Here is a 14,216-nt window from a genome sequence, read left to right as displayed (position 1 = left end):
ACAAAGGGGGGGGGGCACTCAGTCTGGGAAGGCCTGGGAGGGGAAGAGAATTAGATTGTCTGAGGTGAGGAGGGAGGGCATTTCAGGACCGCGGCAGGACGTGGCCCAGGGGTCGACGGTGGGATAGGCTAGACCGAGGGACAGTGAGGAGGTGGGCGGCAGAGGAGCGGAGCATGCGGGGTGGGCAGTAGAAAGAGAGAAGGGAGGAGAGGTAGGAAGGGGCAAGGTGATGGACAGCCTTGAAGCCTAGAGTGAGGAGTTTTTGTTTGGAGCGGAGGTCGATAGGCAACCACTGGAGGTGTTTAAGAAGGGGCGTGACATGCCCAGATCGTTTCTGTAGGAAGATGGGCCTGCAGAATATGTGAGCCTGAGCCTGTGATATGGCAGTGAATGGGCAACTGCTGGAGTTTATTGAGGAGTGGGGAAACAATGTCTGAACGTTTCTGAAGGAAAATGATCCAGGCAGCAGAATGGAGTATGGATTGGAGTGGGGAGACACTGGAGGCGAGGAGGCTGATACAATAATCAAAATGGGATAGGATAAGTGCTTGCATTTATGTGGTAGCAGTTTGGATGGAGATGAAGGGGCGATTTTGGCAATGTGGTGAAGGTAGAACTGACAGGATTTAGTAATGGTTTGAATATGCGGGTTGAACGAGAGAGAGGAATCAAGAATAAAGCCAAGGTTAAGGGCTTGTGAGGCACGAAGGATGATGGTGCCATCAACAGTGATGGGAAAGTGAGCAGGAAGACAGGGTTTGGGAAGGTAAGAAGTTCAGTTTTAGCCATATTAAATTTGAGGTGATGGGAGGACATTCATTCAGTAGTATTTATTATCATATTTCAATAGTATTCAATAGTATTTATTGAGTGCTTACTATGTACAGAGCACTGTACTAAATGAGGACATCCAAGTACAGATGTCTTGAAGGCAGGAGAAAATGTGAGAGTTTAGCGAGGGAGAGAGATTGGGGTGGAAATGTAGATTTGGGTGTCATCAGCATAGAGGTGATAGTTGAAGCTGTGTGAGTGAATGAGTTTTCCAAGGGAGTGGATGTAGATGGAGAAAAGAAGGGGACGCAGAACTGAACTTTAAGGGACCCCCACAGCTAGAGGATGGGAGGCAGAGGAGGAGCCCATGAGGAGGCTGAGAATGAGCAGCCAGAGAGATAGGAGAGAACAGTGTCAGTGAAGCCGAGGTTGGATAATGTTTCCAGAAGAAGGGAGTGGTCGACAGTGGCAGCTGAGAGGTCTAGGAGGATTAGGATGGAGTAGAGGATGTCGGATTTGGCAAGACAGAGATCATTGGTGACCTTTGAGAGAGTGGTTGCTGTGAAGTGAAGGGGGTGGTAGCCAGATTGGAGGGGGTCAAGAAGAGAATTGGAGGAGAGGAACTTGAGGCAGCAAGCGTAGACAGCTTGCTCAAAGACTTTGGAGAGGAATGGTAGGAGGGATATGGGGCGATAACTGGAGGGAGCCTTGGGGTCAAGGGAGGGGTTTTTTTAGGATAAGGGAGATATGGGTATGTTTAAAATCAGTGGGGAAGAAGCCACTGGAGAGTGAACAGTTAAATATGGCAGTTAGAGAGAGAAGGGGGAGGCAAGTGTTTTAATTAGGTGAGTGGAATGGCACCTATCTCTTCCTCAGAAAGCACATCAGATTTTTTATTGATTTGTTTAAAGTCATCTGTGAGCCATGTCCAACATCACTTGGCAAGACAAAACCACAAACGATGAAATCCTAGGGCACAGTAAAGTCATCAGTACTGAGACAGAGAGGTACCCTTAACAAATACAGATTCATTAAGTGGAGGCATGTGAAGACAATACAGCAGGATATCCAAAGAGTTGCAACTGAAATGAAGCATCTTCAAGCAGGGAAAGAGAACAAACTTTACAGGCAGAGGGAAACACGGTCTCTAGAAATGTAGATGAACAGCAGATTGAATGGGATACAGTAGCAATAGAAAGGCCAACCTTGTCCAAGTTAATCAGGGATGGAATTGCTTTACAGGAGCAACGGCTAGGGGAACATCAAGACCAACAGACAAATTTGGAAACAGCGAGAGACACTATAAATGCCAATGCAGCAGTGCAGGAAAAGGCAATTAAGTGTACTAATTAATTCTATTAATCAACAGAATTAATAGGATGTGCAGTCAGTTGTGGATGTGTTTTTAATGCCATACCCAGGAACACCACTTTCAAAGACAAAGGACAGTGAGAGGATTTATGAATGGCAATGCATTAGTGCAGAAAAGGGCAATTTTTAAGTACAACCACTGTAGAATGTGCAGTCAGTTGTGGCTTTTTTAATGCCATACTCAGAAACACTACTGTCAAAGAAAAAGGACAGCCTTACAATCAAAGCTAGATAATACCTTATGATTAAAACAATCAATATTTGTATTAATAAATGAAGTGTAAACCTTCACCCTTTCCTTCTCCACTAAAAAAAGACACAAGTCTTCAATTGCCTTCAATGTATTTGAGATGCAACACCATGGGAGATTGGTCTGAAGTGAAAGGATGGCTATTCAGATTTTTTTATACTTGAGAATAAATTTATTCATTTTACTAGTTAAGCTGGAAAGGCTATTCCAGCATTACTTAGAGCCTGACTGTACATCTCCCTGGTGGATAGTTCAAATTTGTGGTACTTGCATGACTCGTAGCAAAAGGTTTACTGTTAAATGAGAATCTTGTATATTGACTCCCAAGGAAATGTACTGAAAGCACAAAGAAAGAGAAAGCTCCACCACGAAGAAATTTTGAGACTCAAATGGTTGTCAATTCCAACAATATAGTGCTAAAACTTATCTGAGGAAATCAGCTTTATAAAGCCTTTGTATTCATACAGGATTCTTTCCAGCGGAATCCATCCATTTTTTCATTATTACCTAATCTTCACTTCAAAATGTATGGAGCATGGAGATCCACTATCGAAATCCTTACTTTCTATTCAATCCCCTAAGGAGGAATCAGGTGAAGGAATGGCAGGGGATTGATGGCAGCAACGACCTTGGCCTAGTGGAAAGAGCATAGGCCTAGAAGTCAGACAACATGGGTTCTAACCCCAGTTCCACATGTGCATGGTGGATGTCCTTCGGTAAGTCAGAGCCCAGGCTTGGGAGTCAGAGGACATGGGTTCTAATCCGGCTCCGCCATTTTATCAGGTGTGTGATTTTAGGCAAATCACTTCACTTCTCTGGGCCTCAGTTACCTCATATGTAAAACAGGGATTAAGACTGTAAGCCCCACGTGGGACAACCTGATTACCCTGTATCTACCCTAGTGCTTAGAACAGGGCTTGGAATATAGTAAGCGCTTAACCAACACCATTATTATTATTATTAACTCCTCTGTGCCTCAGTTACACATCTATAAAACAGGAATTCAATATCTGTTCTCCTTTCCACTTAGATGCTGAGCCCTGTGTGGGAGAGGGACTGTGTCTGACCTGATTACCTTGTATCTTCCCCAGAGTTTAGAACAGTGCTTGATACATAGTAAGTGATTATCAAGTACCACAGTCATTAAAATGATCAGGAATGGGCAGGGAAAGGGTAGTAGCATTAAAAAGGTAGTGCTTGTTCTGCAACTGGAACTCTCCCACACACTGGAGCACTTACTGGGGAGATACGTGGAGAAAAAACAGAAGGTCCTGCATTTCACTATTAATGTAATAAGAACAGCAGCAGTAACAACATCCAGCTGTCTTAAGTCTTCTCTCTCTGGACTGTACCTCATTGTGGGCAGAGAATGTGTCTATTATATTGTTGTGTTGTACTTTCCCAAGAGTTTAGGACAATGCTCTGTACACAGTAAGTGCTCCATACATACAATTGACCGATTCCCTTAATTCCCAGTTCCATGACTGGGCCTACTGGCTCAATAATTGAGGAGGGAGAGAAGGTGAGGAAAGGAACAGAGGAGAGGACAGTAGGGAGGTGGGGCTCTATGAGTTTGGAGACGCAATTCAGTAATTTAACCGGAATTTAAAAAAAAATGAATTTGGGAGGAGATTGGACAAAGTGGGTAAAACCTGGAAAATACATACTCCAGATCACTCTCTGTCATGCAACCTTCACTACTGCCTAGGGTAATGAAGAAAATTGATAAACTGTCACTGCCTAGAGAATAACAGTTACCTCTTCTTAGTTAAACTTCTAATAGGTTGGTTGATACTTCTACTGACAAAAAACCATTACGCATATGTTCATTCTGTCATGCTGAAACGGGCACAACATACACAGCCTATTCTCAATGCAGATAAAACAGCATGCCACTTTTTGGAAAAAAAAAAAAAAGAAAATTCACCAAGCTGACTCACTGTCTTCTATGACAGTTAACTTTAAATAATGCTTACATGGTAACTCCCTCACATAAAGCAAGTTAGCTCACACACATTTTAGTCTCACTAAAATAATCATGATGGAACCAAATTAAATTTCCAACACATATATCCAACATATAAAAAGGGATATAGCTTTGTTGATAATGGTCCTTTTTTGTTGTTTTTCTAAAATTACATTTCAATTAAGTGTTCCTTCGGAGAGACGGGAGACAGGGAAATGTGCACTTGGGATAGGAGAAATATTCATTTGGGTGGAAAAATAAGGTGAAATAGAAATTGAGGATTAATTTTTTTCACAGACATACATAACACTTCCCTGAATTTATTTCTGAGAGTGGGATTATTGTGCCCCATTTACCTCTCTCTGTCAGGTGAGTAATGATCATCCAAGACATGATGTCTGTCCATTCGGCTGATCGTATTATAATGCCCTGGAGTGGACCGAGTCCCTCGCAGTCCCTGTTCGGCATTCCTAGCAGACAAAGAACACTCAACATTTTAGCCATTAATCAACAGAGTTTATTGACCACCCACCATTTTCTGAGCCCATTATTAAGCAGCTCAGAGAGTACCACAGAGATAGACAAAATCCCTGTCCTCAAGGAGCTTACAGCCTATTATTGGCATGCTGATGAATTTAGCCTTTCCAAGATAATTCTACATTTCATAAACATCAACCATTAAAAAATCAGCCTCGCCAAACAATTGTTCAATTACTGACAACACTGGGAGCTGTACTAAAGATCAAGGTAGGGTTTACGCTTGGCGTCATTAAAAAGTATTAGTTTTCAAGAGATTTTACATTTCCCTGAAATTAATCCCCTATTGACTAGCATGTCACTATCTGGAAGAGAGTATGTAGCATTGCTTGTAAACTTGGAAATTTCATGGCTCTGAAAATGCTAAAGAAAACCAGACCAAATACCAATTTCTGGGAATTACAGTTCTGCATCCACACAAAAAAATTTGTTTCCTTTTGCTTAGCTATTTTTTTAAAATCCACTGCAAAGCATTCTTTCCCATACTGTGATTAGCTAGTTTTTTGTTTTTGTGTAAAAAGCTTATGGGTAGGGGGGGAACCTTGTTAAAGACACTTTGAAAAATCAAAATATATTGAACCTGATAATTCTGACCAATATGCTTACTGGCTCCAACTGGTATGGCATAGTAGAAAGAGCACGGGCTTGGGAGTCAGAGGACATGGGTTCTAATAATCCCACCTCTACCACTTTCTGCTGTGTGAGCTTGGGCAAGCCACATAACTTCTCTGTGCCTCAGTTATCTGATCTGTAAAATGGGGATTAAGAACGTGAACCCTATGTGGGACAACCTGATTATCTTTTATCTACCCCAGTGCTTAGAGCAGTGCTTGGCACGTACTAAGTGCTTAACAAATACTATAATTATCATTATTATTATTTCTTACAGAAATTATTTTGCCTTTCCATCAAGTTGTGCTTGTTACAGATAAATATGATCATAAACTTTATTAAAAAGTCTACCCATTTCCTACAAATAGATGGGAAACTCATTGGTCTTTAATTTTCAAAGCACTTTCACACATCAATTATCTTATCTTCATTTTATCCCTATGAGGTAGGCATTATTAGTCCTAATTTAGACTTGACTTTTATCTCTCGAAGAAGAGAGAGGTTAAGTGACCTTCCTGAGGTCACATATAAAGGTAGTGGCAGGGATAAAAATAGAACCCAGGTCAACTGACTTCCAGTCCTGAGCTCTTTCCACCAGATCTCAGTTCTTCCACTATCACCAGCTGATCTTTTAAACTCATAATCCTGGGTGAATAAAAATCATGAAATAGAATTATTCAGAGAAGTATTTCATGATTTTACTATGTGTCAAAGTGTATTAAGCGCTGGAATAGATACAAGATAATCATGTTGGACACAGTCCCTGTCCAACATGGGGCTCAAAGTCTAAGTCAGAGAGAGAAGAGGTATTTTATCCCAATTTACAGATGAGGAAATTGAGGCACAGTGAGGTCGGGTGACTTGACCAAGGTCACATAAGAGACAAGTGGCAGAGTCAGGACTGGAACCAAGGCCCTCTGAGTCCTAGGGCCTCTTTCCACTAGGGCATGATGTTTCCCATGGCTAGCTGGATCAAAACCTTCATCATACAATAGTTTTGGTGTCAAAAGGCTCTGGAAATTCCTAAGTATATAGTGTCACCAATCCAATATCTGTGAAAAGGGGAATCCTTGACTATCAAAAAACAGTTTTGACATCTGTTATGTAGGAAATTAAAATTCACTTCTGTAATCTTACCTCCAGATTATTTCTACAATATTGACTTTTGGCCAGTGATAATAATAATAACTGTAGTATTTGTTAAACTCTTACTCTGTGCCAGTCACTGTACTAAGCTTTCAGGTATATACAAGTTAATCAGGTTGTACATAGTACCTGTCTCACATATGGCTCCCAGTCTTAATCCCCAATTTACAGATGAGGTAACTGAGGCAGAGAGAGGTAAAGTGACATTCCCAAAGTCACACAACAGAGAAGTGGTGGAGCTGGGATTAGAACCTCATTGTCCTTAATTCATTCCTGATCTCTTTTGGGTGTCATATTTGATTCCATTGCCCTAAAGAGCCTCAGCATTTTTAGGCTTTAGTATTTTCTTCAAGCTTTCACAAAAATAATTGGCAGCAATTTAGTGGCATTTGTTAAATGCTGGGTATATACCATACAATCAGAACAGAAAAAGTGCTTCTTTCTCATGGGATTCACAGACTAAGGTATTCAGAGCCATAGTGGATTACATTAATGGACAGCTATCATTTAAGGATATCACTTTCTTACTTTTTTCTTATATATTTATCTGAATGCATATTTTCTTTATGCATTATATGCAATAACAGTAAAAACATAAACTCTTTGGAATCTGAAATGCTTGGGAATTAACCTTTTTAGATAATCAATTTTGGAATTTATTTAGAGATATGGATTATCTGGCCCACATTTGCAACACTGGGCTGGTGTGGGAAGACACAAGATTCCTGTCTCTCTTGTAGATGTACATAAGCAGCAGACTTTACTTTGAGGCACAATTTCATGCCAGAAATCAGAGCAAAAGGGTAATGAGAAAATATCTTCATATATAAGTAAATGCTAGCACTTGTGAAATGATTCCACATCCCTAAAAATTCTAACATTTGATGTTCAGATTTGTGAAAGTTTGTTGAAATTTCATTTCATTACCTACAAACTGGAGAAATATGCCTAACATTAATAGAATCTGTTTGGACGAGATAGGGGAAAAAGTCAAGTTGCCATGCCGAATTTTTGGTTTCTAACACTAATCATAAATCAGTTTGTCGAAAGAACTAGGGTGAATAAAGCATTCGCTGGTAGCGAGTGCTGTCAACTACAGTAAACAAAACCATTTTGATCTGAAAGAATTGTTTTATTTCACAAAAAAGCCTCATCTCTAGACTGTACACTCACTCTGGGCAGGGATCGTATCTACCAACTCTGTCATATGGTACTCTTCCCAGTGCCTAATCATAAATATGGTACGCCTTAAGTGCTTACTCTGTGCTATGCACTGTTCTAAGTGCTGCTACAGTGTCCTGCACAGAGAAAGCAATCAATAAATACCACTGATTGCTTTATGGGTTCCTCTTTAGTATTTTAGTTACAGGTTTAACACAGAATTAGACCTTCATTTCATATGCCTGTGGTTATAAAAGCAAATGCTGCTTTACCTTTGAGGAGGAGGGACACTGGGTGACCATGATCTTGTCCTTCCTATGCTATCTACTCGATGAGGGGACCCTGTTCTTGTACAGTGGTTGGATGACATCACTTGTTCTGGCACTGACAATGTTGAGCTCTGGAGGTCTCTTCCATTATGCCGGTAATCTAAAAGAGAAAAAAATAGGATTAAAATGATTTAAAGATTATCTCGACTTCCATTTCGTTAAAAATAAAGCATGTAATTTCTAGCATGGGAAATAGAAAAGTCTCCTCCTTAAACCCTGTACATAAAATTTATTCATGACAAGTGTTTTTAATAGTACATTTATTCTTTAAATGCTGTTTTGTTAGGGTACAGAAAGATACAACCAATTAATACTATTTATTGAGCACCTACTCTGTGCACAACCCTATATTAAGCAGCTGGAAGAATACAGTAGATTTAATAGGCATAGTTCCTGCCCATAAGGAGCTTACCTTACAGTGGGGAAAGAACACTAAAATAATTGAGAGATGGGAGGAAATGTACATAAGAACACTACATCCAGAAAGTCTGCTATGAGGGGAATTCAGAGCAATCAATTTATTTGCACTATGTACCATATTTACAAACATATTTTAGAAATGATTTGGGCAACCCATTAATCTTAAATTGCTCTGGGCAACAGAGCATCTTATTTTATAATATTATTTTATCTTGCTCTTGCTATATCATCTTATCTCAGGCCATTCTAAAATGTGGTCCAGTTAATTGAAAATTCAGATTTTTAATTTTAAAATATATTGAGAATCAGGCATAAGTAATTATGCGCTCTCATGTTATTGTTTTCAATTCACTACAATCACCACTACATTTTTTTCTGCATTTTGCATTGCAATGGTTTAAATTTTCAATGGTTCATAGATTGTGTCCAATCTATCATATCTATCCCAGAGCTTAATACAGTGCCAAGTACATTGTAATCACTTAAATACCATAAAAAAGGCCTACTTCCAGTGGCATATTAAAATTTTGTCATTCACCCATTCGCATGGCTTCAGCTACCACTTCTGGGTGGATAAACTACCATTCTAGCCCTGACCTCTCTCCCACTATTCAGTAACACATTTTCCTCTCGCCTCCAGTATATCTCTGCTCAGATGTCCCATCAGCACCTCAAACTTCACATAACCAAACTGAACTCCTCTTCTCTTCTTTACCCTCCCTCTTCCTACAACGAGTTGTATACACTCGCTGCCTAGAATTCCTTAACTCCCATTCTCTCCTGGACCCCCTCCAATCTGGCTTCTGTCCCCTCCACTGTACCGAGACTGCTCTAAGTTCACTCATGACCTCTTGCCAAATCCAATGGCTCCTACTCCATCCTAATCCTCCTTGACCTCTCAGCTGCCTTTGACACTGTTGACCATCCCCTTCTTCTCCATACCTTATCTTACCTTAGCTTCACGGACTCCATCCTCTCCTGGTTGTCCTATCTCTCTGGCCGTTCATTCTCGGTCTCCTTCGCAGGCTACTCCTCCCCCTCCATCCTCTAACTGTTGGAGTTCCTCAAGGGTCAGTTCTTGGCCCTCTTCTGTTCTCCATATACACTCACTCCCTTGGTGAACTTATTCGCTCTCACGACTTCAACTATCATTTCTATGCAGATGACACACAAATCTACATCTCTGCCCCGTCCTCTCCCCCTCCCCTCAGGCTTGTATCTCCTCCTGCCTCCAAGACGTCTCTACCTGGATGTCTGCCCGCCCCCTAAAACTCAACATGGCCAAAGCTGAGCTCCTCATCTTCCCTCCCAAGCCCTGTCCTCTTCCTGACTTCCCTATCACAGTGGATGGCACGACCATCCATCCCGTCTCTCAAGCCCACAGCCTCGGTGTCATCTTTGACTCGGCTATCTCATTCACCCCACACATCCAATCCAAACCAAGACCTGCCAGTCTCACCCTTATAATATCACCAGGATCCGCCCTTTCCTCTCCACCCAAACGGCTATTTTACTGTTACAGGCTCTCATAATATCCCGACTGGATTATTGTGTCAGCCTTCTCTCTGATCTCCCTTCCTCCTGTCTCTCCCCGCTCCAGTCTATTCTACACTCCGCTGCCCGGCTCATCTTCCTACAGAAACGCTCTGGGAATGTCACTCCTCTTCTTAAAAACCTCCAGTGGTTGCCTATAAACCTCCACATGAAACAAAAATTTCTCACTCTAGGCTTCAAGGCTCTCCATCACCTTGCCCCCTCCTACCTCTCCTCCCTTCTCTCTTTCTACTGACCACCCCACACTCTTCGCTCCTCTGCTGCCCACCTCCTCACCGTCCCCCATTCTCGCCAATGCCATCGTCGACCCCTGGGCCACATCCTCCCGCTGTCCTGGAATGCCATCCCTCCTCACCTCCGCCAAACTAATTCTCTTCCCCTCTTCAAAACCGTACTTAGAGCTCACCTCCTCCAAGAGGCCTTCCCAGACTGAGCTTCCCCTTTTCTCTCTGCTCCCTCTGCTCCCCCTCTACTCCCCTTCACCTCCCCTCAGCTAAGCCCTCTTTTCTCCCCTTTACCTCTGCTCCTCCCCCTCTCCCTTCCCCTCCCCTCAGCACTGTGCTCATTCGCTCAATTGTATATATTTTCATTACCCTATTTATTTTGCTAATGAAATGTACACCACCTTGATTCTATTTATTGCTATTGTTTTAATGAGATGTTCATCCCTTTGATTCTATTTATTGCTATTGTTTTTGTCTGTCTCCCCCAATTAGATGGTAAGCCCATCATTGGGCAGGGACTGTCTCTATCTGTTGCCGATTTGTACATTCCAAGCGCTTAGTACAGTGCTCTGCACATAGTAAGTGCTCAATAAATACTATTGAATGAATGAAGACTGGCCTCTCAATCTCACAAGTTGGCCTCTCAGATGAAGTAAAAATATGAAAAGTAAATGTTTCTTTAGAATCATGCTGAAACTTAATGAAACTGGTTTAAGTGAATGGATTTTTAGTGGAATGCTCTCTAAAAGTAAAATTGTCTCTGAAAATTATTTTGACAAAAACTTGGCAGAAGCTAGCAAACTTATTTAAGATGATACAGTTTTTTTGACAGAAGAAAAAAGAACAAAGCAAAAACTGCCTTGTTATATAAGACCTGCTATTCTGAAAACTCAAAATGCAAGGATTGGTTAAGGTAGCAATAATGAAGAGGCTGAAGAACATGAGGGATCACATTTGATATTTAGAACAAGACAGTATTGACACAAGACTGTAAATTATTCCTTGAAATCTCAATTGAAAACTGTTGATAAGGAAAATGGCAACACATGGGATGTAAAATAGTAGTGGTTCAGAGAAAGAGATTCTCTATAATCAATGTTTCAAACATGTAAACATAATATTAAACATATTAAGCATCACTTAGTTCCTGTCAGAAAGCAGCAAAGCACTACAGATCTCCAAAATAAAATGGAAAAAATCTTACCAATCTAGCATTAATGTGATTTAATAGGTCCTCCATAATTGTATTATGAGTAAAGCTAGGACACCTTATTTGTGTTTGTCTTTGTAATTTTGTAATACAGATTTGTAGTACAAATTTGTAGTACAAATATTGTAATTTATCTTTCAAAATTTAGAAAGATTAAATAATCTGTGAATTCTCAAATTTCCAAGGTGCCAACTTCACAGAGTGGAGGTGAAAGAGTGAAACCATTATCAGAGTCCCCAGAGCTTCAGAGCAGGTTTTAGAGACAGAATTAATTGGACTAGACATCAGGCATTTCTGTCAATTTCCCCTCTTGTCCCATGCAGGTAGTCCATGATTTTTCTTGCTATCATTGCTCCAGAGGCTCTTCTTTGCTCTCAACTTCAGAAGACTGTTTATGACAAGCTACCCTCCTCTCTCACCCATAGATTGGCCAGGTAGCCAGGGGCACCCTTTAGGAATGAGATGGTGGTTGGCACTCTAGGGACATAAACACCAGTTTAAACTCTGTTGGGGCCATACTCTCTGCACTGCTTCCTGTCCCAAAATGGAGTCGGTGTCATTGCTGCTTCCTTAGAGGTATCAATCACTGGTGGCAGGACAGGAAGCAGTTCAGAGTTTGCATGGCGATGATTGTGGGAATCTTTATCTTCCTGTCTCTAACTCTCTTCTCCATCTCCTGTTCCTCTCCTCATTACATTTGTTTGTTGGGTTTTTCATATAAAATCTTTCCGTTTGAACTTCAGATAGCTGAGAAAAAGTTTATCCTGGCATATTTTTAGACTAAGCTAAACTATAAGCTCGTTATAGGCAGGGAATGTGTCGGTTATATTGTTGTGTTGTACTCTCCCAAGTGATTACTAGAGTGCTCCGCACAAAGTATGTGCTCAATGAACACTGTTTTTTTTTTCCTCCTCTTCCTTCTCCCCTTCTTTCTTTCCTTCCTACATCCTTCTTTCCCTTTTCTCCTTTCCCTCTCCCACTTCAAATGCCCCACTCTAGGTTCATCCTTAAACTAAAAAGGAAAATTTGGTTGCCCCAGCATTCATTTAATCAAAAATATTATTTCTGAGAATGAAATGAAAAATGAATGAAAAAAATTAAAGGAAAAATTCTTAAAACTCAATCATAGAAAACCAAAAGCTCCAAATGGAATTGCACACAAATATGTTGAATGCAGTTCTATTACACTTGCTCAACCATAAAAACAAAAATTCTAATATGGCCTTAAAGGAACAAAGTAAAAATAATTTGCAATCTCAATGCTATATTTGTAAACACTTACCTGATACCACACCAATTCCATCATCACAGTCATAGTCAGAGACTTCACTATCACTGATTCGCTTAGACCCTGTGAAATAAGTTAACAAATCTATCACTCTTAGGACAAAAGTACACTTTTGCCACACTTCACACACAAATACAAAGTAGTTTCAGTCAGACACTAAAACATGAAAAACACATAAGGAAAATCACTGTGAGATCACAGACTAAATTCCACATATTTGGGGGAAATAGTACAAATTGTTCACTACTATTATTCCAAGTCTACAGAATTACATTTCTAATATGTTATAAGGCGAGAGATGCTATTAAGCTCAACTATTTTACCTTTTAAGAATTCTTTGTGCCTTAATCAAGGGAAACTCCAAATCTCTGGGTTTACTGTATTTTCAATTGTTGTTTTTATTTATATATATATATGCATACACATATATATATATGTAAAAACAGCATTTGAAAACACATGTGTATATCTACTGTCTATGACATGCATAAAATTGCTTACAAGATTATGAATTGAATATAGATAAGTTTCTATTAACTGTGAATAAGAGGCATAGTCTAGACAAAGAATTCAATAAAATCATTAAAATGTTATTTTGGTCACTGATTTTCAACTTCTCCAAGACTCAGTCCTGACAATACATGTTAAAACCGTTAATCTGTTAAAGTGACCTTTGCTTTGAATTTCATTCCTTCTCCTTTTTACTCATACTGACCTCTCTAGGTTGTTCTAATGGAATTGTTAGAGGCCAAAAAAGTAGCAACAGGAAAGGAGAATAGAAATAGAAGACAAATAATTCACCTCTGCATTAATCAAGAGCTGAGTAGATTACAAATATTGAATAATAATGATAAATGCTGCCCCTGTTTTTCATGAAATTTTTAATTACAGCTCAGTAGCATCTATTGCACAGTGTGACTTTTTTAAGGCAAATGTTACTGTGGAAACAAAAACTAGCTACTGAGCAAGCATAACATCTACTTAACTTAGCGAGAGTTTAAATTGCTAAAGCAGATTTTGGCCCCAAACTTGGTACTAAAATAAAGGTCTGCTACAACAAACCATATTTAAGTAAATATTTGGCTTAAATTGCCCCATCATATGCATTTATCTCTACGTTATATGTAGAGAACATGTAGAGAATGTGCATAATATTAAAGAACTATTTTCCCTTGATCATTCTAGTAGGCATTGTAATTTAAATTGCTACTTGATGTTCATTTATATAATTATATAACAATTATATATAAATTATATAGCGCCTAGTCACAAGTGTGCATTTCTAAATGCTTCCAATCCACACATGGTATACATAAAATTGGCTGATCAACATCTAAGTATTAAAAAGCCTAAAACTAGCACTGCTAATATGCTACT

The 14,216-nt window shown here is 39.8% G+C and overlaps 1 protein-coding gene across 34 annotated transcripts in view; it reads right to left on the bottom strand.

Moving 5' to 3' along the window:
- The window catches only part of RIMS2 (regulating synaptic membrane exocytosis 2), a 695,597-nt gene that overhangs the window by 251,574 nt on the left and 429,807 nt on the right, over positions 1-14,216 (bottom strand). For all 34 annotated transcript variants that reach the window (XM_029062326.2, XM_039911826.1, XM_039911827.1 and 31 more), the window contains 3 exons: positions 12,834-12,902; positions 8,087-8,243; positions 4,715-4,828 (listed from right to left, as the gene is read on the bottom strand). In XM_029062326.2, coding sequence (XP_028918159.1) covers positions 4,715-4,828; positions 8,087-8,243; positions 12,834-12,902 — 340 coding nt within the window. The remainder of the gene's footprint in view (positions 1-4,714; positions 4,829-8,086; positions 8,244-12,833; positions 12,903-14,216) is intronic.

This window comes from Ornithorhynchus anatinus, chromosome 4, assembly GCF_004115215.2.
Source record: "Ornithorhynchus anatinus isolate Pmale09 chromosome 4, mOrnAna1.pri.v4, whole genome shotgun sequence".
Classification (NCBI taxonomy): domain Eukaryota; kingdom Metazoa; phylum Chordata; class Mammalia; order Monotremata; family Ornithorhynchidae; genus Ornithorhynchus; species Ornithorhynchus anatinus.
The sequence above is the reverse complement of the archived record's forward strand: the minus strand, read 5'-3'. Positions and strand labels throughout refer to the sequence as shown.